The 26702-nt window shown below is 43.3% G+C and overlaps 2 protein-coding genes across 4 annotated transcripts in view; one reads left to right on the forward strand and one right to left on the reverse strand.

Annotated features, from left to right (window-relative positions):
* The window catches only part of gfra4a (GDNF family receptor alpha 4a), a 64140-nt gene extending 49999 nt beyond the window's left edge, over nt 1–14141 (forward strand). Inside the window, exons 4-8 of the mRNA XM_027013093.3 lie at nt 3434–3779; nt 5067–5176; nt 6188–6322; nt 11584–11768; nt 12044–14141. Of these exons, the coding sequence (XP_026868894.2) occupies nt 3434–3779; nt 5067–5176; nt 6188–6322; nt 11584–11768; nt 12044–12178 (911 nt within the window). The 3' untranslated portion in view covers nt 12179–14141. The remainder of the gene's footprint in view (nt 1–3433; nt 3780–5066; nt 5177–6187; nt 6323–11583; nt 11769–12043) is intronic.
* Nucleotides 14142–16510: 2369 nt separating this feature from the next.
* The window catches only part of atrn (attractin), a 53864-nt gene continuing 43672 nt past the window's right edge, over nt 16511–26702 (reverse strand). Inside the window, exons 27-29 of one of the 3 annotated variants that reach the window (XM_035531622.2) lie at nt 22208–22315; nt 18911–19025; nt 16511–18813 (exon numbers count right to left, since the gene is read on the reverse strand). In XM_035531622.2, the coding sequence (XP_035387515.1) occupies nt 18689–18813; nt 18911–19025; nt 22208–22315 (348 nt within the window). In that variant the 3' untranslated portion in view covers nt 16511–18688. Of the gene's footprint in view, nt 18814–18910; nt 19026–22207; nt 22316–26702 lie in introns of those variants that run through there. The other 2 variants (XR_014126600.1, XR_014126601.1) reach the window with 2 other exon arrangements.

The raw sequence follows: 26702 nt of genomic DNA on the forward strand, positions 1-26702 counted from the left end.
ACACACACACACACACACACACATATTTTCGAGCTCAGGCAAAGAAACATGTAAAACACACAAACTGGGAGTGGGAGTGACTCAGCAAAGAAAATGGATAGGGCTGAGGGACAGAGTCATTTTCTCACAGTAATGGTAGTGATTTAACGGAGCCCCTTAGACATGAGTTTTAATGGTGGCCATTTTCAAACTCTGCAAGCTTTTAACGAGTCTTAATTTGACTGAAATATACAAAATACAACAAAATACTCCCCATCTCTCTCTATTTCTCACAAACACACATGCTAACACACAAATACTGTCCACACACTGATATACACACACTGATATATGTACACACAGTATTCCATGAGTTGAATGTATGAAATGGATCGAAAACTTAGTTTGGTCTCAACCTACTTAGAAAAAAGTGTAAATTTTTTTCTGAGAAATTCAGTTTTAGCCTATATATCAGTATCAGGATTGTGGAGACTAGACTGTAACGCACCTTTAGCAAAAAGCTAATTCACTGTGATTTTTCAAAGTAAATTAAATACAAAAAGCCCCATATTTTCTCACAAACATGTCACAGTTCTTGAAGTCTTGCATTTAGTAGTTTGTGCACATGCTCTTTTTCCAATACATCATTGTCTCCTCTTATAATGAGATGGGAGAGCACATCTACAGCAGTCTTGAGATCATTCCTCCATACACCCCCTCTTTAGATGCTTCAGACTCTTCTCCTTGGCCCTTACCTGTACCCTGCAGCTCACCCCACAGGCCTCCAGTGGGGGTTTGGTTATGGGCCTGGAGTGTCTGAACCGTGTCATATATGGCCAGAAATGGCATGGTTATTGTTCTTCAGCAAAACAAAGCTCCACATTCTTTATATCCCTCATAGATTTGTTCCCCGATAAATTGTATTAAAAGCATCTTTTAAACTAATCTTTAATCAGTCCTAAAATACATTTGTCTGCTTAGAATGGCAACATGTATATGTGTGTATGTGTGTGTGTGCGATCAGCTTCAGTTGTAACAGTGGGGACTTTTGGTTAGTTATATGTGCCGTTATATCTCGCAGCTTGTCTGCTCCGCAGACAGAATGCCTGCCTTTAGCAGAGTAATGAGTGCCAGTGTCTGGAAGATCAGCAGTATATTGACTGGTGGCCGATGCAGGAAAAACTGCAGTTATGATGGATGACAAGGAAGCCATGCCAAACCGCCCTCTGATTACAGTCCACTCTGCACACAAGCCCCAACCAGAAGGCTTCCACTGACGACTGAGGCACAGGGAACGACAGAAGGAAAGAAGAATCGCAAAGAAAAAGAACAAGGAGAGGAGGAAGAGGCGGTTCAGGAGTGACTGAAGAAGTTAAAACTAGAACATAAAGGAATGAGGGGGAGAGAGAGAGAGAAAGAGAGAGAGAGAGAGTGATAAGCAGAGCTCAGTAGCACTGTAATGCTGGCAGGCTGTCTCAGTGGTCCACATTAGTCTGTTATGAAAAATGAAACAGCAGCAGCACTCTCAGCTGGGACGCTCGCCGTGATACAGAGACCACGTTCATTCAACTTTTATTCGCACTCATGTTCTATTCATTAGCAGCACGCACAGACCATGGAGGACTCGCCTCCACTTACACTCACTTGCACTGGAGTGGAGCTCACTGGACACTTGTTTCTGTATGGCTATCTTATCGGTGCAGTTTATAAGTGTACTTTTACAGAATCTGGAAATTTTATATATATATATATATATATATATATATATATATATATATATATATATATAGACTTGGCTCATTAACATACCAATAATAATAAATAAATGTTTATTTTTCATAGTACATGACCAAGAGGTACCAGTTTTGTTCATAGATCACACATCATTATTGCCAAATGGTTGTAATTATCTACAATGAAAAGCTTCTCTTTAAATACATGCATCTTAAAGAGTTTGTATGTAAAAATGAGAATGTTGAGGAGTGTATATTTTGCAAATCAATGATGCGCACATACATTAATTCTTCTCACTAATTAATTTTTTGTTGTCTTTGTTTTTCTTTTCATAACTCATAGATTGCAAGTCAGTTTACAATAGTCTTTAATTGTACACATGCAAGGTGGTTTTTAATAAATAAATGTCATTATGGTGTGAATGTAGATAATCAGTAAGAGGTTTTGTGCATAACTTAAAGGTTTATTAATATCTGAAGAGTGACTGTGAACGGAGAGCAGGTGGCTTTGTGTGTTAAGCCCAACCCATCAGACCCTTGTTTGCCATCTGACAGCTAAAGAAATAAATCAGTTGGGTATAACAGTGTTAATTTTGTCACTTATGTTCATCAAGAACACCTCAAATAATGGTTTCCAAAGCACCCTGGAAAAGGTGCTAAATGAACAACAGAAAGAAAGAATTTTCGCACTTTTTGTAGGGGTTATGAGATACCACATGTAATGCACTCTAGCTTCCAGCAATCTCCGGCTGGACACACAGTTCAAGCAGAAAGGCCTGTAAATTACTGCGGCCCTTCATTTCGGTGGCCCACAGCCCGGGAGCCTCGAGCACTCTGTTTAGCCATGTGTGGAACGGAGAAATGATTCCAACGGGCTGAGTAACCACACACAGTACCATGTATGGATAGAACGAATGTCTAGGAAACTGTAGAGTATGTGGGGGGAATTCAGCATACATTCAGCACTTTAAAACTTTTTCCAGAAAGAGGCAACCTTTTTGTTTATTAATGTACAGTCGTTACTTTTTATGTTTTTGTTGGAATGTGGAATCTCACACACACACACACACACACACACACACACACACACACACACACACACACACACACACACAAACAAACGTGTGTATGTGTAGCTTCAAAGTTTTTATATTTTGGGGTGTTGTGAAGTTGATATTTGATGAATGAATATGGTATGTAGCCGTGGTAGACCCTATTGAAGAGCCTTGAAGCTGGAGGGTTTTCAGCACTGGACAGCTCCTCTGTAGCTAATCATACATTACACAGGCTGTTGGCCCCACCTAACTTAAAGAGAGAATGTGACTTAGAGAAGCCATTTTTACCACCAAAATCAGCAAACAAAATTTATGAAAGTGATTATTATTTTTCAGTGTTTTCTATAAAGTGCAGTTCACAACATGAAGAATCAAATTGTTTTATAGTCCTCTGTTGATGCTCTATAGAGCAGGTTCCTCCACATGGATGCAGTCATGTTTAAAAGAGATTTAGTACAGAATCTCTGAAAGATTCAGTCCACTACATGTCAGTATAATAGCTGTTTCATAAAGTGAAGGAGAATCATGGGAAAAATTACATTGTTACATAACATAGATTGACCTATGTACTATATATGAAATATCCTTTTCACCATGCCATGACAAGTAAAACAAACAGGGCAATAATATCAAACTCTGTGTCTCTCTTCTTAACCTCTTCTTCAGAGTCCGAGGCAGGAATGACCACAGTAAATCGTTGTTTGGATGCAGCCAAAGCCTGTAATGTGGATGACACGTGTCAGAAGCTGCGCACTGAGTACGTGTCTGCATGTATAGCCCCCTCAGCGCGAGCAGGACCCTGCAACCGCGCACGGTGCAGCAAGGCTCTACGGAAGTTCTTCGACCGTGTGCCACCAGACTACACGCACGAGCTCCTTTTCTGCCCTTGTTCAGACACAGCGTGCGCTGAACGTAGGCGCCAGACCATAGTGCCCGCTTGTTCATACGAGGAACGTGAGAAGCCCAACTGCCTGGTGCAGTTACGCGTCTGCGAGGCTGATTACATCTGCAAGTGAGTGCATGGTTCCAAGCGACCCCTTTAAAACATTATCAAACTTAACGAGTGCAAAACATGGGTATAAAGTTTCAAGGATCTCTTTAGGTTGATGCTGTTTTGTGGCATGAACAGACATGTAAACATCCATCTGCTGTTCACTTTGCAGTCTGTTTATGACTGCCTATGGTGAGGGTTGTGATGGCTACGTGGGGCTTAGTTCCAGAGAAGAGACAGTGGTGACAGTAACAGCAGTGGTAGCCTCACTCCATGAGGTTCTCAGTGGAGTTAAGAATGACTGCTTGCATTTAAGCTCTGCTTGTCTCTCTCTCTCTCTCTCTCTCTCTCTCTCTCTCTCTCTCTCTCTCTCTCTCTCTCTCTCTCTCTCTCCCTCTCTCTCTCTCTCTCTCCCCATCCCAGCCCCCTTTCTCCATGTCACAATCAGAGAGGTTTTCATCTGTCTCTTGTATTGATCCATTATCATACTCCAAACACTTAAACTGCTGGCCAATCAGCCATGTGTGTCACACCCACAGAGGCGGTGCTCACTTACTGCTACAACAGTTTCATTAGCACACAATAAGGAGGCCTGGTGAGCACCTCCTCTGAGATACATCTGACTAGCTGATATGTGCTCTGTACCCAGGAGATTGTTGGTACCTTTTTTGTGTGTGTGTGTGTGTGTGTGTGTGTGTGTGTGTGTGTGTGTGTGTGTGTGCATGCGTGTTTGCGTGCGTTACATGCATATACATATCCGTTGGATAATCTGAGTTGCTCTGTTACAGAAAAAACAGTTTTGATCTAGCAGACATGGAAGTATTAAATTATGAGAGAGAGAGAGAGAGAGAGAGAGAGAGAGCAAGAGAGAGAGAGAGAGAGAGAGAGTGCATGATAAGAGAAAGAGTGTTTAAAAGTTTCAGCAGTATAAGACAGAATGTCAGAACTGAAGGTTTCAGTACAGAAACACTGATTGTATGTACCATGCACAGAAGGCAGTGGATCCCATCTCATTTCACTTCTGTGGTTGACTGATTTTGCAGAAGTCAGTGGCTGGCTTGGATGTAACACATGGTCCTATTCCCCAGATGGAAGACTGGTTCCACTGCCATAGTTTTCCTTGTTTAGGCAATGTTGTCACCAGAAAATTAAACATAGTGTAGCCCAAACTGCAACTCCCCTCTAGAGTGGGAAGAGTGAATGTGTGTATATGTGTGTGTGTGTGTGTGTGTGTGTGTGTGTGTGTGTGTGTGTTGGAGGTACATGCTGGCTGGTTAGATGATGGATGTGTTGATGTGGTTCCCGCAGGTCTCGCTGGGCCCAGTTTCAGCATGACTGCCAGCCCTCACAGCACACTGCCAGCAGCTGCCAGCAGGAGAACTACGGGGCCTGCCTCATTGCATATACTGGCCTGATAGGTGAGAACCCTGGGAAATGCAGTTCAAGCCAACCCATTAAAGACTAGTGGATTATTCATTAATGTGGACAAACACGAAGTTACATTTTGTTCACCTCAGTGAAGTATGTACTTTAATGCCTGTTAATTGATTCATGCCAGGAGAATCATCTGCCACAAAAGTAAACAAAAGATTCCACCTTTGAGCATTGTTTTGTTATGCAAACCTCAGGAACCCCAGTTTGAGGGGGAAGGAGGGAGGCAGTGGGGTGGAAAGCGAGATACAGACAGAGGAAAGTCACGCGGTCTCCTTCTCTACTATTACAGCAGCATTTTGAGAGTTGTGCTGTAGCAATGCTGGAATGTTGTGTCCTGAGACAAAAAGAAATCGATGTCCTTAAATGAGCCTATCTCAGCCCAGAGGAACACCACAGAGGAACGGCTCAGTCTGTTGTCAGCCATAGCTGCTGCTGAGCCTCTCTCTACACACAATGGAGACCACACTGTGGTTTTCTCTGCCCACAGAATACACGCTTATATCTGGGCAACAGAAGGGTCTGTAAAAACTACAATCTTTACTTGAATACACAAATTGCACAGTTCTGTATCTTCTTTTTCTCTCTCGCTCTCAGTCTCAGTCTCGGTCACGCACACACACACACACACACAGTATAAAAGGTGCGAAGGTAAAGATTTTCAGAACGTTTCATCAGCTTCGGCACTGAGGAGGAATAGCAGTAGATAAAGTGATTGTCTAAGAATGCAAAACCCCTTCAGGCTGGGCATGTGAACAGGAGAGTGGGGGGAGGAGCTCGGGAAGGAACTCTTCCACACACAGGCTTCTGGAACATTTTAGACCCATCAGACAGGGCCGAGTCAAACACAGGCTGGAATTCTTGTTGCCATCTACACAGCTAAGGACATTGTGGCTACTCTCAATGAGACTCATATGCAAGAACAGATCTGCCTCCCGGCCAGTGCAAATACGGTTAAACCCATTAGTCATTAATTTTTCTCTCTTTCACCTCTGCAGGCAGCACTATAACACCAAACTACTTGGATAACTCCACATCGAATGTGGGACCATGGTGCTCCTGTGCAGCCAGTGGGAATCACAGGGAGCAGTGCAATCACTTTCTGGACCATTTCCATGACAACATGTGCCTAAGTGAGTCACCTCTCCATAAGTACATAATGAGCTAAATGTTGTTCATCATAACCGTTACTTGCAGATAGTAATGTACACAGTAATAGAGTAATATAATAATGTGGGAAAGCTCACACATTGTGGTCTTAATAACATTTATGAGAATAAAATAACATTACAAGAACAGTAGTGATGCACATTATTTCTTGTAATTCTTGGACATGTTGAGTATTGGGCCTTAACACAAATATGTATATAGTGTGTTAAGAAAAAAATCACAAAATGTGTCTTCACTTGCATTAAAAGAGGTCTTGATGTATCTGTTAAGTCCCCAACAATATTAACTGATACATGGAAATGGTTCTGGTACTGCACTGTTTAATTCTTGCAGTGGAATTTGATTATGGGAGGTAACAAGACCCCGTTCCCGACCAAATGCCTGAAAATTGCTCACGAAAACAATTTAAAAATTACCTAATTAATTTTAAAAAGGCATGGCATCTGTACAGGACAGAAAAGCTAAACCCAAAATTAGCTCAGTAACCCAGGAGTCCCATTTTACATGAAAATGATCAGTATAACCACAAAAGTGCTGCATAATGAATGAGAAAAGATTCTCTTGAATGAGCAAAGTGCTCGTTTGTCCGTACAATCAGAAAATCAAGTCTGCCATCATGTCTGTGAGATCATCCACAATTAAGAGTGTTGAAGAACGTTCAACTCTTGTTCTCATCATTTTTGTACAATTCTGAGCAAAACCTACCTCACACTTTCGAATCAGCTCATCCAAGTAAACTAGGATTACCCAATCCTCTACCTCTGTAGAGATACGGCCAGACACAGTGTTGTCTGGCTGCTAGCAGTTGTGATAACTGAGAGGCTGTTCTCTTTAGTGCTTTGAAGTACTCAGCAGAGGATGCTGTCTGAGAAGAGCTCAGGGAGGTAGAGGGTGTCTCCTCTGAAGCAAGGCAGCATATCTGCCATGAAATCTCTGCTCTTGTCTTTTAATTGTTCCTGGTGCATACCTTAGCTCTCCCACCTTCTCTCTGTCTCCCTTGTGCCTTGGACACTCAAATGTCCCTGCAGGAAAGCTGGGCTGAGTGTTTGTGGGAGTGTGTGTCTTGTTCCGGTCTAAGTGTTGACTATGGTGTCTCAGTAATTGAGCATAATTTGACTTCCTGCAGTAAAACTAATGGAGTAAAGAGAGGCAAATTGTAGCAGAGAGAAGAAAGGCAAAGATCAGCACATGAATTGGCTGAAAGTATTTTGGATTTGTTTTTTGTTTTTTTCAGAGAGGGATCAATGAAACTGGACATTAGCCAGTTTCTCCTAGAGCTCTACTAACACACACTGTGAACTCACCTTCCCATTGTTAGGTTTCCAAACTTTCTAGACTGTTTGTATATACAGCATGTGATGTGTTAATAGGCCAAAAACATCAACAGCTTAACTGCTGACACATTCATTCTTTGTACTGGATTTAAGTTTCACTGAGTAATGAGTATTCGCATATGTTAAGGGATCATTCAGATGATTCAGTGGGTTCAGTGGGATTCAGATGATTTAGGAATACAGTAATGTTGGCTGTTAAAATAATCTAAAACTAACCACCTGGCTATTACCATTCTGCTTTACCATAGACTGCCATATATATATATATATATATATATATATATATATATATATATATATATATATATATAAATAATCATTTCAGTTCTCTGATCATGTGGAAAAAAGTGTGTGTGTGTGGAAGACAGCAAGTGAAAATTATTTATACTTCAATAATTATATCTACACATGATGATTATCCCTGTCACCCCCAGTCCACCCCACCCAGTCTACAGCCTTCCGCTCCTCTTGGCCATGTGCGGCGTCAGGCTTGCTGCACCTTTTACATACAGCAGCACATTTCCTTATTGATTAGTGTCCTCATCATAATGAAGCGCTGCTATGAGAGAGCAACTTCAATTAGCATGAGCTCAGAGCGGTTAGACGCATTCAGGAACGAATTCTCTCTGTCAGCACTGACTCACATTCCTCACACTTCCAGTAAACACCACTTCATGCCTCCTGCAAAGGAACACAGTGATTTATAGAATTCAGTAATGACAGCTTCACACTCCCAATTAGAAGCAGGTATTTGTAACAAAAACAACAGGTGTGGGCAAGAAAAGCTATAGTGTATCAGCCACTCTTAATTACGCTTCAGACATTACATTGGATAAAATGTTACAAATGAAGCATTTTTTATTTATGTGTTAATTGCAGTGACTTTCATCTGCATGTAGACAAACCACAGCTAATGTATGTAGATTATGCATATGGCCAACTCAAATCATAGTTACTCAGGTCATACTCACCCTTCAGATAGGAAGACCTCATACTAATATTCATATGTACATGAATAGATTTCTATTCATTTATTTTATTAAATAGTGAAAAATGCTTCAGTATTGATGTAATAGGGGGCCTCTCTGCTGCTATTATTAAATATGGAGACCCACTCGCATACATCTTCAAATCATTAGCACAGAGACACAAGGAACGAGTATAAAGATGGAGGGAGAGAAACAGAGAGAGAACATAAAAATGGAGGGCTGGAGTGAATTCCTGCTAACACTGAGGCCCCTGTGGTATACATTATGTTAACAACCTGAAGACAGGGTGGCTTTAGTCACGGGCTGTCAGGGGCTCGGTCTGTGGTGGAACTTTTGCATCTGCCACTGTTGGAGGAGGTTGTCTTGCCAAGCTGTCACTGACAGCGTGGGAGAGGGTGCATCTATTAGCGGAGGAAATGTTCCCTTGGTGAGCAGCTTACGTTAGCGTGCCATCGCTGTTCCGCCGTGCCAGGCCTAAAAGGAGACGTCTACGCAAAGCCCACAGTTTGGTAGTTAATGAAGTTAGTTTGGCACAATTTAGGCAGCACTCTCTGGATGTTCTCTAGCTGGACAAAATGAGCTAACTGACAATTTGTTGTCATTCAACTTGGGAAGTGTGACAGGAATGTGAAGACAGCCCTTAATTTATTCTACTGCCAGGTGTCTGAGGAAAGTTGGCTATACTCCTTGAATCTGTATTCACAGTTAAGAGTCATGTATTATGGAATATAGGTGCATGCACCTTTCATGGGGCATTTTGAAACCAATAACCTTTGACAATAATTGAGTCAATGGTTTCTTACAATTGCCAAAAGCATATCTTTGAAATCATTGTTCACTTTTTTAAAAATGTTAAGCACAAATCCAAAAACTCAAAATCAGTTCACCAAAATGTATCTCTTCTGGCAAAACAAAACTATTGACTCTAAAGGAAACTGTTGACTAAAAAGCAAGTTAACCTTTCTCAAATTTAAACTGCACATTGGAAAATTAGAATAAATCTGTATGTGGGGGATATCTATGTAAAAATGAGTGCAAGAGGATCAATTCAGTACAAAAACCCAATCCAATTTGTAAACCAAATTGTTATTTATGGGGATGCATATGAGTTTTTTGAACAACAGTATAAATCAAACAAATGTTCTACAGAAAAAAATAAATCTTTAGAAAGAAATAAAATATAGATTTATTCTGCCACAGTTTTCTACCTCTGGGTTTTGGCAGACCAAAGGTGTTCATATCCATCACATGTGATATCTTCCCTGGTCAATAAGACCACTTCACAATAACAAGTGTAAGGAACACATTTGAGAACTCAGGATTGTCATCAAGGTCTTTATGGACCTGAATATTGCATTCAAACTTGACAATGATAAAGTAGGCAGGATGCTCTGGCGTCTCTTGCTCTCTGTGCTCTTGTTCAATTAAAGCCTCTCAAGAGTGTTGTTAGACATTCTGTAATGCTTAATACTTGAATACTTGGATGCTTGATTGTTGCTTTCTATTTCCCCAAATGACACCAAGGAGCGTAGCTGCGGCATAAAGTGTTAGGTCTCCACACTGATGTTCTCAATGTGGTAGAGGAGAGCACTGTGTAACATGCTGTTGCAAAATGTCTAAGTGTTCAAGCTGTGGTGATCTGGTAACTATGAAGGACAACATATGATCATATAGAGCATAATACTTATATTTTCATATATGACTGTGAAAGACACAACATGTGATTTACATTTGATCATATAGAGCTTATGACTTATATTTTCAGATTTTCATTCAGTGACCTGAATTATAAGATGCGGGCATTGTCAGCCTTGAAGAGACAACTCCCATCAAGATAGAAACGTTTTGTCATATGATAAAGGTGATCTCTCAAACGGTTTATTGTTTAGGCCTGTGACATTCTCTTGGTTCCCTTCTCCTTACACACTGGCACTAATGCACAAGTATCATGACCATTTAATGTCTGCTTTTGACCACAACTGTCAACGAATTACAAAATCAAAGTGATCTGGGCCTGCTTAGCATTTATAAAAACATACCACAATATGAGCTACAGTAAAGTACATCTGTGTGGAAGCATGTGTACTTCATTCTCCACTCATTTATTTCTGCACTTGTTTCTGAACTTGACTCTCCTCTCATTAATCCAGGTTTTCCTTTATTTTGGTCCCCATCTGTACGGATTTAAATCACATTACAATTTTACCCTTTTAGACCTATTTGTTAAATGTGCATCTTGCTTAAACAACATGTGGTGTTTGCTTTTCTCAACAGTGACTGGAGTTTTTGGATTTTGAATGGCAGTGCAACAACATTTTGCTTTGTAATGAAACTTGTTTTATGTTTATGCAAAACGAGGAAGATTATCAATGTGTTTTTATCAGGTAAATAATATCAAAAGCTTTGACAAAATAGTTTTTCCTTTTGGTAACTGAATAAAATGCTTATCGAATTGTGTCCAAGGTATCAGAATTTGTGTTAGCAATTGAAAAAATTGCTGCAGATGGCAACAGAACACACAGGGAATTCCCCAAGCCAGGTTGGACATTCCCACAACAGATCACATGCTACCTGTTACATGCAGTACAGATACCAAGCCACTAAATATTTGAAGGCATGTGAGCTCATACCCAAGCAGCACATCCTTTGGAAGTGAGGCCTCTATTACTGTCACAGCATTCCTACTGGCTATTGATTTGTTGTCCAAGGACTGTGCTCTGAATCTGCTGAGCACTTTTGCTGCAATACAGTGTCTTGGCTGAATCCTGAGTGTGATGATCAGAGAGAGACTGGCTGCAAGAGAGAGCTAGCTGAACCATGACATGCGAGTGCAATCATCTGAAAGAGATCCAGGGCAGTGATTTGAGTGTGTCTGTTCTCTCTTTGTCTTCTTCAAAACAGAGAATGCTATCCTGGCCTTCGGCAATGACTCTGACCCCAGATCAGCGGCTCAGCAGCCAGGCGCATCCAGCCCAAATACCATCACCCCCAACCAGCATCTAGGGACCAGTACTGCAACTGCTGTCACCATCGGTATCAGTGGGGACACCCAACAGAACGTCCTTCATCCTCAGATGCCCACACAGGTAAAGCACACGGAAATCTTTACGTCTGTGTGGGAGTGTGTAACTGAGGTGCACGCAGCTTGTTTCATGATGTGCAAGTTAGTTGGCTGACACAAAACACAAGAGCGTAAGGTAAAAGAGCAGGCAGATAAATGAAAAAAGGAATTGAAGTAAACGAGACAAGGCAGACAGAATGTCAGAGAAAACAAAAAATGATATGAGCAAACTTTGACATATGATGTAGCGAAGCTCCCTCCCTCTCTCCTTATCACACTCTCTCTTCATCTCCCTCACAGATGAATGAGAGAGACAGACTGTGGGGTGACTCCACCCTCCCATCACCTGATCTGTATGACAGCAGCGCCAGGCGCATCGACCCAGCCCTGTCAGTCTGGCTCCTCCCCCTCCTGCTGCTGCCTTTTCACTTCTAGAATCAAGATGGCCAATCGTAGCTCAGCAGCGTGAAGGCAGGACTGTGTGTGTGTGTGTGTCGCTATTGATACATCTTCTCCTTTATGGATTTCATCATTACAACCTCCCCCCCCAGCCCCACCCCCTGGAGAGAGAGTGGAGGAATATGGATATGAGAGAACGAGAGAGTTCCAACCTTTTTGAAAAGAGTGCAGCCCCAGTTTCCAGACCTCAGTGTGAAGTAATGATTTATTTTATGACCAGAGTTTTATTACTGACACAGTGGACCAGTGGCTCGAGACTGAACCGAAGTAGAGTGTGTCCCTGTGTGTATCCATGTGTAAAACTCTTTCTATAAAGGTTTCTCTGTTTAAAAAAACATCCTTTCAAGTGCAGAGACTGAAATATTGCTATGACTCTCATATCTTTTTTTTTTATCATCCTTATTTTAATGCCTATTTTATCAAACGTAATGAGCTGATATAATGATTTTGTTACATGCGTATTGACTGAAGAGTTCGGTTCTGTAAATGTGCACAAGGAAGGAAGAGCAGCCCAGCTTGTGTCGGTGGAGAGCAGGAAGGATCCAGCAGCTGTGGTGATGCGGACTCTTAATGAGAAGGCTCCAGCTGCTGACAGGTTCAGAGATGTTTAAATAAGATAATGTTCTTTATTTTTGTACTGTGGATGAAATGTTCATGTATCATATGTGTAGTACTCTCTATACAGTCAGTTTTCCTCTGCAGTGAAGTCTGCTCATTACACTCCTTTGCTTTACGTACCCAGACATACAGAAGCACAATGCATTTGAAGGTTCAAATCTTCTGAATGCAGTACAAGTAGAAAGATCATTTTTGAAACATTGTACATAATCCACACATGGAAAAGAAGAACAATTTAAAGTGATGTATTATACTGCGGCCAGTGGGAAAACAGCAGACACAGGAGTATAGCCCAGTGTATTTGTGTTTAAAGAAATGAAAAGTCCCCGGTGGCTGCCATTTACTGAATGCAGACAGGAACTTCTACTACCATTCACTCATGGTTAGGCACAATAGCATAATGGGAGCACCTAAACCTCTTTCATTGGCTGTATGGACTCCTGACAGCAACACCTATGGATATAAAACTCTGAATAACAACACTGGGCCTGTCAACAGAAACCTAAGTACAACTCAAAGTGAAATCTTTGTATTGAATATCCAGAAGCCATATTCCTTATTCACACAGTTGGCCATGTTATTACTATCTCAGCCAATCATAAAGAGCACAAATAGAAACATACAGTCCATTTTAGTACCACTTCTCCCATGAGCACTCAGTACTGCTCCTGGGCCATATCAGAGGATGCCCTCCAGTAACTGCCTGGGACATACCAATTTTGTGCCATCTGAGTGTGGTTCCTGCTCTGTTTCTAAGGATGTATGCTTCTTTTGCTGACAGTCCTGGCTGAGACAGTGAAATCACATCAGAGGAAAACAAACGCCATGCAGCCAAAGCATGACAGATGTCGGAGGATGCTAAATGGAAAGCTGTTTAATTTTGTCCACATTTTTTCAAGCTTGGATTTTGTCATTATCATTATAATTGCACATAACCCCAAAAGGATGGGTTTAAACATCAAGTTTTATGTTCGGCCTTGTGGCAACTCCTATGGCTCTATGGCTGTCTTTATTGTAGGCAGTCTACACAGCAATTTACATAAGAGCTGGTACAAGTGCTCCTGACACTCTGTTTAAATAGTTTTCCCTGCCCTTGGGCAAATCTAAATGGAGTGCACCCAGTGAGAGCTACTCTGCTCTACCCCCAGAGTCTATAGACCAATAAGCTTCTTTTGACCCCCCCCCCCCCAAAAAAAAAAGACCAGGGTGTTGAGAAATTGGTAGATTTTGTGGGTTTAAAACATGTAATTTCCTGAAAAAAATAAAGCTGCCATATGAGGACATACTAAGTGTGTATTCATAATTCCAAAGTTTTTTTTTAAGAGTACTGAAACTTTTGTTTAAAGAGAACAAAACAGATTTCCCCCACACTTTATTCCGGGTCCGATTGTTGCCGTGCTGCCAGTCCATAGCTATGATTAGTCTATATGTAGGCTGTGAGTCAGCAAAGCACCACGCTGCTCTTCAGCTCTGACTACAGACAGCCCCACACATTCCTGCCCTTCTCCATTTTGAAGCACTGACCACAAATCTAAACCTCCTTTTCATCGTAACCACACAATTATATATTTTTACTTCGTTTTAGTTTGTTTTTGTGGCCATCAGAGCATGTGTTCAGGTCTGATCTTGTAATGACTGATTAGATGCTCACACAACCACATTCTAAGCCTTCATGCCTTGACGGCACAATCTTGCCAACACCCCCTCCCCAATCTCCTTTCCGACTTGAAATAGTTAGTTCCTTAGAGAACATTGATCTCTGTCAACAACGGCCGCGTTTCACCCTTATTAAACAAGCACATCTCTTCGCCAAGCACAGATTTAAATGGCGCTAGATACTTGTGTGCAGTGCTGTAGCGAAGGAAGAGACTTGATTTCGTCAGACAGCTTCCTCTCCCCATCACACTTCCACTGTGCCGAATCTAATTGCAGCTGACTCTTCCACAGAGAAGGCACATCTCGGCTAGTGGCAGTCAGCCCAACAAACCGCTAATGAGACGCACATAACGTGCTTCAGTTCTTTCAGGACTTTGGAATGATGGGAAGACATGACGTTTCCGCAAAGGTCGTGGATAATTTGTCATCATACAATGGAAGTGAACTGAGAGTTATTACAACAACCTCTCAATCTGCAGGCACTGAAGCCATATAGTGATAGCATGTCAACCGTATAAATACAGCAGAGTGAATGTGTGAAGCGGCAGAATTCTGGTTGTATCATATTCAGTCAGTTGGAAACATTTGCAAATCTCACAGAAGAATAAGGTGAGACACGTCCCTTTTTTGAGGTGTCCCTTGAGTGGTATTGATGATACTGGATGGTGTACTGTGGGGTCCAATTTCCATCTTTGCACCACCTTAAATGTTCAAGAGCAGACCAGATCAATTTTTTCCATCACTGGTTTGAGGAGTTAACAAAGCATTAGGTGTAGTTTCTATAAAACGTTTGTTAGAGAATAACTATATTTAAAGGGATCGTTGCTGTGAAACAACCAGCTTCTTGTCGGTTAATGTAGCATGGTGGCAAATAAAAAGGATTTGGGCCACCCAAGATATAGTAAATCATGCTGTATCCAAAACAACATCAGCAAATTTGTGTGTGATCACTTTTTAAAAAGGGGAAGCATTTAAAAAGCAAGGGGTGGAGATTTGGGTATGTTTGGGTATTTCAGCTTAATTAGACTCGAACTTTCGATGTAAAACTAATTAAAGGAAACATTAGTTACAAAACAGAGCAACCTTAACTGATCACTTGTGGGAAGTGTAAGATTTGCCGAATTGTCTCTTTTTCCCCCACAGCGTTTCGCAGTGTATGCGGCTCACTCGGGGGGAAGTACTGCGTAACGGTTTTGATGTTGGAATATTTTTCACGGCGGAACAACCGGTGCTTTCATGTTCAGAATCTGTAGGTTCACAGAATGGGAAGAGATTTGACCACGAAATAGAAACAGACAGGTAATCAACAAAAAAACCTAGTCAAGAAAAATTAAAAATGTCTTACTCTTAGGTTCATATTAAATATGATGGGAGATGAGGAGAGTGAGAATTGTCTAATTTGTGTCTGAAATGAGAGCTGGTGGTATGAGACCCAACAAATTAAGAAGACACTTAAACATTACACTCCAGCAACATTAATAAGCCACTCGAGTTCTCTTATCGTTCTAGCAAAGTGACTACAAATTTTATTTCATTTTTCTCTATTTTTTTGTTGTGATTTATATTTTCTCCAATTGCATCCTGTTTTATCCAGTCATACAACAACCAACCATGAAAGGTGCGACGAGCATGTTCTTCCTCAGAGACAAGCGATACCCAGCGCCACATCTCCGCCACTACCGGGACAGCAGGAGGCCGAACGCACCCGGAGGATGGCGCTAACTAGCGCCAGCAAGCAAAACACAACGTGCTTTGGCTAAAACAACAACAACAACAACAACAACAACAACAATAATAATAAATGGAAACAGCTTTTTTGAACATTTTCCCCCATAAAATAAAAATGTTGAGAACCACTAATTTAAGGAACGATCCAAACTATCCTGGTTATGAAAAGAATTAGTCTTCTCACAATCTGCCACTAGTGGGAGCTAAATCATGGATGTGAACATATCTAAAAGTCAACTAAATTAGAATGGATAAACTTAATATCACTTATATACCTCTTAAACTGAGTCAAAGGTAGACAGGATGTTTACTCAACATTTAATTATAGACAAAATGCTCTATGTCATTATGTACATGTAAAATTACTTCAGTTATAATTCTCGAGATTTTTTTTTTTTTTAACACATCTCATTTGTGCTTAATTTAAGATTTGTTCATGGTGATATCTGCCATTTTACATACAAAAAAAAAAAAAAAGCTGCAGTGATCTCCCACTGTAAAAGCTCTGGACACTTCACCTGCCAAGCAAGTCACTCAACAGAATGGGCATTCACATTACTGTCCATCATTATGTACAAAAACGTCTGTTGCTACATCATACATATTAACAAATTACGGATTTCAGTATCTACAGTGATCACTGTACAGAGAATGGACAGCAACACTGGGTGTGTGTGATGGTGGGTTCTCAGGGGGTGGAGGAGTTCTGTTTGAGACTCGAAATACAATGAGCCTTCTGGTAATTGGCTTCCATGAAGAGACCAGCTCCTTTCATGACGGTGCTCCACCCTGTGCGTGTGAGTATGGAGCTCATCATCTGGAGCTTTTTAACAAGTAGCTGTTTAAAGAAGCGGCCAAGTCCACTCGGACTACTGAACCATTTTAATGCATCTTCACATTTGATCATCCATAAATCTGAATGGAATTTTCCCAACAGTCATGCTTTATTTCCTATGTAGTAGGTCTTGTTTGGTTGTAAGTGCTCTGATGGAATGCACTGTGTTGTTTGGGATGGGCCTGCGTCACCTCAATCATGGCTCCTACAGCTTTCAGCACAATGGACATGCAGGAATGGCAGCCACAAAAAGCCCAGACTGAGTTCCACTGTGTGAGCTCTGAACACTATCCAAAACTGTTTATACACAGACTATACAATAATGAAGTACATGGAGTTGTGTTTTGCTTTCAAACATACAGGAACTAGCAGGAAGAAAGAGATTTGGCAAACAGATCTGGCAGCTTGATTCATGATATTGCAAATAATTTGGTGGGAAAAAAACAGTTTTGCCTGTATGTCTACTGGAGAAATGAAGAGTACAGTAATATGAGCATCAACACCTCTCCATGCAGGACAGCTTTAAACTGTGCTGTTAGTCCATGCAGGCCCAGAGGAATGTTCCCCTGGAGTCTGAAGCTTAATGAGGAGTGAGCTGCGACTGAAAGCGGCTAGGGCACGGCGGTCCAAACCCAGCCCTGCAGAATTTTAGTTCTAAACACAAAGGCTCCTGCTCACATTCATCTACCAGGCCTTTACCTCAGTGCTTTCGCCTCCCTCCACGTCTGCTCATGTCACCAACCAAAACGAGTCTGAGAAATGGGCTGAGATCTCAGAAGAGACCGATTGTGTGCGAGTCAGAGGAAAAGAGGGAGAGGAAGATGACAAACTTGTGCAAGTCTAAAACTGGTACAACGCTCCTGATGAGAACATAAGCAGTTAATGGTGCTGATCCATGTGAGAGATGTATGAAAGGAGCGAAGTGCAAATCAACTGGCGGCTTTTCAGAGAGAGAGAGTCTGATGCTGTCACAATAACCCATTAGACAATTCACTTCCCCACATGGAAATGCACACACATAATATATGCACATATACCCATACAGTTTCAAAAATGACTGATCCAGCATCACCCACAGATCCTACTCCATTCAGAGCCATGATTTAAGGGACACAGATGCATACAATGCCTCACACTAAAGTCTTGGATGACCACCCATTTCTGTGTGGGTGAGGGGAATAGGTAAGTGCTAATTTGTTTGAGGGCAGATATGCATGGGTATGCGTAATAGGTATGAGCGGTCTGGCTGTGGGTTGCCACGGAGACCATGTTGCAGCAGTGCAGGGATACCTCCTCCTGAGCATAAAACGGGACTAAAACAGGAACGACAGTAATAAGTTAAATATCATATAGCGGATGCGGGAGAAGAGTCTTATCTGCACTCAGTCAGTAGGGCGCGATAGAGCACCACCTCGCTCTCTCCATGCCTGTCCCTCGCCCCATCGTTTTCATTCCTCTCCTCTGCTTGGGTACATTCCATTGGCTGGGGGAGTCTTAGTTTCTCCAGTCAGAGTTCTGATAGAACACCAGGCCACGGCCGTTCTCCTCCTCCGGCGAGCGTGACCTCCTGCCGCGCAGGTCTACGCGTGTCCGTGGCTCAGTCGAGGCGGAGGTCAGGGTTCAGGGGTAAGGGGGTCAGAGCGGGAAGGTCAGATGCACGTGGCTGGCTGCGACAGCGGCTGCTGCTTGCGACTGCGCAAACCTCCCGATTTGTCCTTGTAGCCCACGCACATCTGCTGGGACACGTCCACCAGAGCGCTCGCCACGGCCAGCCCTGGGGAGAGAGAGAGAGAGAGAGAGAGAGAGAGATCTTACAATGGCTGCTTGCTTGTGGTCAAGCAAGCTATAGATCTGAGGAGCGGATGCACTACCTGACTGTCCTGGGGTTGGGATGCCGCCAGGACCTCTGGGTAATCTGATGAAGATAGAAAGTACTGCCGCCTTATTTCCAAAGCATGGTTCCAACGCTATGGGCTTCGGCACTGCCTGTGTGCACACAGGTACACACGTGTATATGTACATACACACACACACACACACAAATACACAGAAATATTTAAATCTAATTTTGCTGAGGCAGGTTTGGCAGGCTCTGCCCTACCATTACATCAGCTGTAGTTACAAAATGAGTCTCTCAAGTGTGAACGAACAGCTATGGGGGAGCTTCCACAGTAAAGTGCTTATGACACTGTAAAACTTTATCTGGGGTCGACAGTCTGCAGTGGTCTGCACCCTACTTTCTTCACAGCGCTGACAGCACCCATAACTTGGGCTATATCATACATAATTGCAGCAGTTATTTTACCACTCATTTACACAGCTCTCATCCACTCATATTGGTTAGCTTCACTCCTGTGAGGACAGGAGCAGCGTCCACAGCAGCGAGGAAGGAGAAAGGTCCTCGGGGTCGATGGCGTGCTGCTGGATTCGAAAGATATCACGCTTATGCAGTTTATAGACAACCGTTCTACCTCTGGCCCATCAAAGCCCAACTTTTGGCTGGCCTACGTGCGGGACTAGAGCTTGATGGTCCGCCTGTCTGTCTGGGCTGCTGTTGCCCACTAAACATTCACAAAATGCTAAGAAGCATGCGGCTGCATAAACAAGAGGCAGCCTCACACTTTACTGTGTAAAATTATTAGCAATAAGTAAAATCATTTTTTAAGTTTCACCACACACACTGACAAGGCTTTCTTTCTCACACGCCCGCATACACATGCACTCACATTCGCACACTCAGTGAAATGGGTCAATATAAGTGTAATTACTGTAACCTCTCTAGTCACTGGGTGTGTGTGTATTAAATCCTTGGTCAGGGCTAAAAGCAAATCCTCTCCTCTCTTGGAAGCCAAATTCTGGCACAACTTCACTATCATTCTCAGTAAACACATCCCAGCACTGACCCCTTTTAATCATTTATTCTGCCCTTAGTTCCCAAAGCGTACTCGCCAGCACATGCTCACTTAACACACACACACACACACACACACACACACACACACACACACACACACACACACACACACACACACCTCCTTTTCTCTACTACTCACTTCCTCTCACTTGCTCTATAAATGCAAAAGGAAAAACCTAATTTATCTACTTAGCCCTCCCACATACAAACACACACACAAACTCGTCAAATTCAGGGTATGAAAATAAAAAGACGCAACACCACCCAGAGTATATTCAATACGCACGCACACACGTGGGAGTACATTCATATACGAGCAGGCATGCCTGCATGCATGCACGCACACACACACACACACACACACACACACACACACACACACACACACACGGGAGTACATTCATATACGAGCAGGCACCCATGCACACACTCTTCCCTCTTTTTCCCTACCACTTTTTAATCCACCTCTTATCCCATTGTAGTTTTTATTTGCTCTCGCTTGCTCTGTAAATGCAAAAGGAAAAACCCCATTCATCTCCTTAGCCCTCCCCCATACACAAACACACAAACACACGCATGTGTACGTACACACACACTCCTCAAATTCTGAGGGTGAAAGTAAAAGACGAAACACCTCAGAGAAGAGCTGTGTTTAGGAATAGAACTTTGTGTGAGAATGCGTGTGTTTGTGGGCATGTGCGAGTGTGTATTGTTATTTGGGATTATCTGAAGCAACCAGACTGAGCAACACACAAGTTCTCTTTAATTAGCGCTTATAAACTGGGGGGAGGGGACAACACCTACAAAGAGGAAGGTAGAAGATATTGAGTTGGTAAATTTCACACCAAGTCTTCAGACCCCTCAGGAAAAGCATGATGAAAAAAGACGCGTTTTAAGCCTCTATCGACACGTTTTGTTGCATGTGCTCTTCTGCATTCTATTCTCAATTCTTGTTTTTGCCTTGCTTGTTCACGCTGCACTTTTAAAATGCGTTTCTCTACAAGTGTCACATTCGGTTCCTCAGAGCCATATCTGTGCTGCAATTGCGATGTTTTCCATCAAATTGTTTTTCAAGCTGTGTCGGTGTTCGTTTGGCAGGACACAACCCCCTCCACAGAACATCCCATCACATGGCAAAAGGAAAACATTTAAATGACACCACCCACCCCCAACAGCTTGCTGCATCAGCCGTGGCTTACGGAACAGCAGGGTTAGAGACGCTCACGCAGCAGTGATGTTGCCCAAGAACAAAATAGGCTGGCCAGGATTGGGTCAGCGAGCCCTGACCCCCAGGGCTATCTGTGGCATAAGACGATGAGTCTTCCCAGTCTGGCCTCCCTGGCTGCTCGCTGCGCTGGGATGATGGCGATGAGAACCTCGTGATTCTCAGGATGAGCCCACAGAGTCAAGCCTGCGGAATCTCCGTGCCCTGCAGGGAGGAGAGAGCTCGGCCCCCCGCTCAGGGGACGGGCTACCTGTGTCATTCGTTTGCTTTGCCTCTACCGTTTGTTCCACTGCACGTGTCACTATGTGCCCATGAGATTATGGGCTATTATTTGTAGTTCGTGGAAATCTTGAAAGTGGGAGACAACACGAGTGTGTGTTGAAGTCACGGCGAGGGAAAACGTGGGAGAGAGAGGGATGGGAGAGACGCGAGGGAGAACACTGAATAACACAGAAGAGAGGGAGATCTAAATTGAATCTGCTTCAGGGTTTTCTCCGCTATCCTCCGAGAAAACGTAGGTGTTCCAATGAAACCAGGGCAAAAAGAACAACATAAAAAGACCTACCTACCTTTCCTAAGGAAAACAAAACACACTCACAGCCCACAAAATATACAAATAAATAAAGCAAAACAAGCGAACAAACAAAAACCCCAACAAAAACTGCAGGTACAGTTTGGTGACATCCCTGCTCAAACCCATCTGATTCTACTCATCATTCTTTTACCATGTTTGAACACAGCCAGAGGGAGGCAGACTGGCCCTCTGGGGCTGTATCCAGACACACCTTGTTTACACATGTGCAGGGCGATTTCTGGGTCTTGGTGTAGACAGTGGGCGGGGCTAGAACACAGGGCTCATGGGAAACTCACACGGGCCACTTCTGGAGAGTGCAAAACAGGCTGTGCAGTCTACCAGCTCACTTGGTTAATAAACACATGTGACGATAACAAACCCTTGTGAAAAATGCTGCCATTATTACACAGTCCCAGGCTCAGCCATAATACCATCATCAGGAAGGTCATGCTCACCTTTACATTTCCACCAATAAGGTCGGGCGGCTCCTCCTCAGTCTCCAAGGCAACGTTGATTGTAGCGAACGGTCGACTAGCCATCTGCTGCATCTCTCGCAGGAGTTGCTGAGGAAGAAGACGACGGAAGTAATGCATCAGGCTTACACACACACACACACACACACACACACACACACACACTCGATGCCCAAACACAAACACGCACACATGAACTGCCACAAAACACCCATCCACACGCGCTCCCACACCCACTACACAAACACGCATACATGAACACCTACCACATGTGCATAAACACTCGTGCAAACAGATGCTTTGCATTGTACACAGAGAGAAAGTGTAAGAAACAAGTGGACACAGTAAAACCGGATAAGAAAGCATCAGTGCTGAATCATAAACAGCCAAACTAGTTTGTAATATTCATGCGCATCCATACACCCATCATCTGGTTCATTAGGAACACTGATCGTGTAGGTACACCGTGGCAGCAGACACTTGGACTGTGTGCAACAGCTATCCATCTACTAATCATCAGTGGTTATTTTCCACCAGAGGACCACCGGTGGTTGGGGGGTGCTGGGGGGGCAGACCCCTCTCAACCCAACAGTGACATGGACAAGTATAAATACTCTTGTGTGTGAGGCTGGCTGGCAACTTGTGCATGGCAACGGGTGGGCTGTGGTCTGCAACCGCACACTTGTGAAAGTGTCTACTAGGACTGACATGGAGTGTGGGATTAATATTGGTGTTTCAGAGAAAGTGCGCTCACACACATTAGTGGATCTTTTAATAGATGGAGAGACAGAAGAAAGAGACAGTAAGTCATTTCCTCTTTCTTGTTAATGTTAATTTACTTTGGCAATAATGTAGCAGTCCTTCACAAAGCACTGTTGAGAGAGAGAGAGAGAGAGAGAGCACCCTCTTCATGCTACATCACTTAATTAGGATTCCACATCGTCTGTCTGCTTCTGATATGTGTTTGTATGTATTTCTGCTCATTCCACCCTAACACACAGCAGATCTCATGGAATTGTAGGGAGCAGAGCAACTCTATCTTGCTCATAAACACAGACACAGACAGACAGACGCACAGAATGTCCCTACACAGTGCATTAAAGAGCATATATGGATGTGCTTTAAAATATTTAGAAAAAGTGGGGGAAAAAAAGTGAGAGAAAGCGAGAGCAAGCACGAGGGAGAGAGATAGAAATGGAGAGAGCATGAGGGAGTGGGAGAGTGGGAGAGAGCGCACCAGAGATGTAGAGAAAGCGCAAGAGCTAGTGGGAGTGATGGAGAGAGAGAGAGAGAGAAAGAGTGAGGCAGAGCAAGACAGTGTGGTGACAGAGACCGTCGCCCCCTGAAGGAGAGAGGGAGATAGGACCGTCACTTAAGCCAGTCCAAATGCGTGCTTTGGTCTGGTGGTCAGGACACATGTTTATTGCCCGCAGAACCTGGGTTCCAGACTCAGGTGGGGTTGCTGCCCTCAAGCCTTCCCCAAACTTGGGGTCAGAAGTGGGAAAGTGCTCCACAGGCCATCGGGAGTGTGCACTTGGTTATGGGACCCACCCCGCTGCCCTCAGAGGGACGGTGTAAAGCCCAGTGTGTAACCCTGGACGATGAAGGGGTGAAGTGCAGGTGTATGCTCCCTGAAGGGGAATGCAGCATGGTGAAAGTCACCTGAAGGAGCATGGGTAATGTGACAGGGATTGTCACTTCAGACAGGTGAAAAGGGTGCTCTGGCTCTTTGGTCCAGTGGTCAGGGCACACAGTTTCTGCCTGTAGGACCCGGGTTTGAGACCTGGGTGGTGTTTCTGTCCTTTGCCACAGCAAGTTCCAGCAAAGGGGTGAGCCAGCAGTCATAAACTCATCAACTAAGCAGTAAGCGCGACACTAACGAAGATCAAAAAAGTGCTATAAATAAACTTGCCTTGACTATCCAAAAATCCACAGATTTTGAAACCAGAGAGAATTCCTCATGTCAAAATTATGCAAGAGCCTTTGGGTTAATGAAAGGTGCTACACATGTAAAATGTAAATGCCTTCAAATGAATGGTTCATACAACCAGTCCACCTCTACACCGACATGTTTAGAGAACATTGAGTCAGCATCTCAACTACTGCACAGCACAAAAGCCGAATATGAGCGGAGAGGCTGCGCACGTGTACAGGGTGGTGTTCCGTTTTCAGTAGTGGACTGGAGCCACACAACTCCCTCCCATCTGAAAGTGCTGATCTACAAGCTCTGCAGGGAGGCCACAGCCGGCCACTCCAGGAGGCGGGAGACACGCGGGCGGAATTCACAAGCTGCTCTGGGAGTTTGGTATGGATCGCAAGCTTGCATTTTGTGTTCCAACATGTTACACACCCGCACACTCATGCACGCACACACAGACGCACGAAGAAATTGATGTGGCCATTGCAATTTTGCTATAAAGCTGCTGTAATTAGTGGGATTTTTTTTTTTTGGCTATTATCTTCTAAAAATGTAGAAGCATGCAAGTTGTGTATACTTACAAAAGTAAAAGTACATTGTCAACAATTAGCATTAGGCAAATGGCATTGTTCTATCCTGGATAATTCTACATGTCAAACTCCTCCATTAAAGGCTTTAAAGATGAAATATCTCTTTTGCTCTGTGCTTGTTGTCTGGGGCTCAGCGAGGTAGCACAGCCAACTGAAATCATGGACCAGGCTCCAGCAGCTATTATTTCACTGTCAAAAACTGAACTTGAAAATTACTTTAATAACAAGAGTGGCACCCTATTCTAGTATTAACCAGAATGGAGCACGAGCTTCTGAACTGCACTCTCTGATCGGAGATGATTCTCTTTAATGTTCTGACTATTCCGACATCTCAGCAGGGTGTGCTGGAATGCACGGATATGTACCCTGGATGTTATGAGATTATTATTTGTGTTGTGCTTTTTTCCCCCCCTCCATGTTACCCACAAGAGGGCACTCCGAGGGAAGCAAGTGAGATGTAGATGTGACTCATCCCTCCAATGTGGACGACCCGACTGGCCAACAGGACAATTAACTCCTCTTTAAATAGCTATGCTGCACATGTGTTAGTACCCCATGTTATCTTGATAAGTAGATACCATGCTGTCACGTCAGACGAAGCTCTGTAGGGCTTTATGACTGTGTACATCTCTATTGGCCATAGGCTTTCTGAAATGGGCCTTGTGAGTTTGAACTAGTGTCTAATGCTATTTTAGCTCCTTTAAATAGCACTGTATGAGTTTGTAATCAACACCATCTGTCACAGGTTCTTTGAATAGGGCTGTATGAGTTTATAACTCACTCTCTGACTAGGTTCTTTAGACAGGGCCTTGAGAGTTTGTACTTCATGTAAAGTTCAATAGGTTCTGTATATAGGGTCTTATGAAGTTGTCTGAAGGTTTTTTGTATGAGGCCTTGAGTTGTAAAAAAAAAATAAATCACATGTACATAAGTATTCACAACCTTTGCCATGACACTCAAAATAGAGCTCAGGTGCATCCTATATCCACTTATCATCCTTCAGTTGTTTCGACAACTTGATTGGAGTCCACCTGTGGTAAATCCAGTTGATTGGACATGATTTGGAAAGGCACACACCTGTCTGTATAAGGTCTCATAGTTGACAGTACATGTCAGAGCATAAACCAAGCCATGAAGTCCAAGGAATTGTCTGTAGACCTCTGAGACAGGATTGTATCGAGGCACAGATTGGGGGAAGGGTACAGAAAAACCTCTGCAGCATTGAAGGTCCCAGTGAGCACAGTGACCTCCATCATCCATAAATGGAAGAAGTTTGGAAGCACCAAGACTCTTCCTAAAGCTGGCCGCCCAGCCAATCTGACTGATCGGGGTAGAAGAGCCTTAGTCAGGGAGGTGACCAAGAAGCCAAGGGTCACTCTGACAGAGCCTCAGCGTTGCTCTGTGGAGAGTGGAGGACCTTCCAGAAGGACAACCATTTCTGCAGCACTCCACCAATCAGGCCTGCATGGTAGAGTGGCCAGATGGACGCCACTACTCAGTAAAAGGCACAAGACAGCCTGCTTGGAGTTTGCCAAAAGGCACCTGAAGGACTCTCAGACCATGAGAAACAAAATTCTCTGGTCTGATGAAACAAAGATTGAACTCTTTGGCCTGAGTCCAGAGGAAACCAGGCACCGCTCATCACCTGACCAATACCATCCCTACAGTGAAGCATGGTGGTGGCAGCATCATGCTGTGGGGTTGTTTTTCGGCAGCAGGAACTGGGAGGGAACTCGGGTCGAGGGAAAGAAGAATGCAGCAATGTACAGAGATCTCCTTGAAGAAAACCTGCTCCAGAGCACTGGGGCAAAGGTCCATCTTCCAACAGGACAACAACCCTAAGCACACAGCTAAGATAAAAAAGGAGTGGCATCAGGACAACTCTGTGAATGTTCTTGAGTGGCCCAGCCAGAGCCCAGACTTGAACCCAATTGAACATCTCTGGAAAGATCTGTAAATGGCTGTGCCC

Source organism: Electrophorus electricus, chromosome 12, assembly GCF_041902795.1.
Source record: "Electrophorus electricus isolate QZ-2024a chromosome 12, ASM4190279v1, whole genome shotgun sequence".
NCBI classification, from domain to species: domain Eukaryota; kingdom Metazoa; phylum Chordata; class Actinopteri; order Gymnotiformes; family Gymnotidae; genus Electrophorus; species Electrophorus electricus.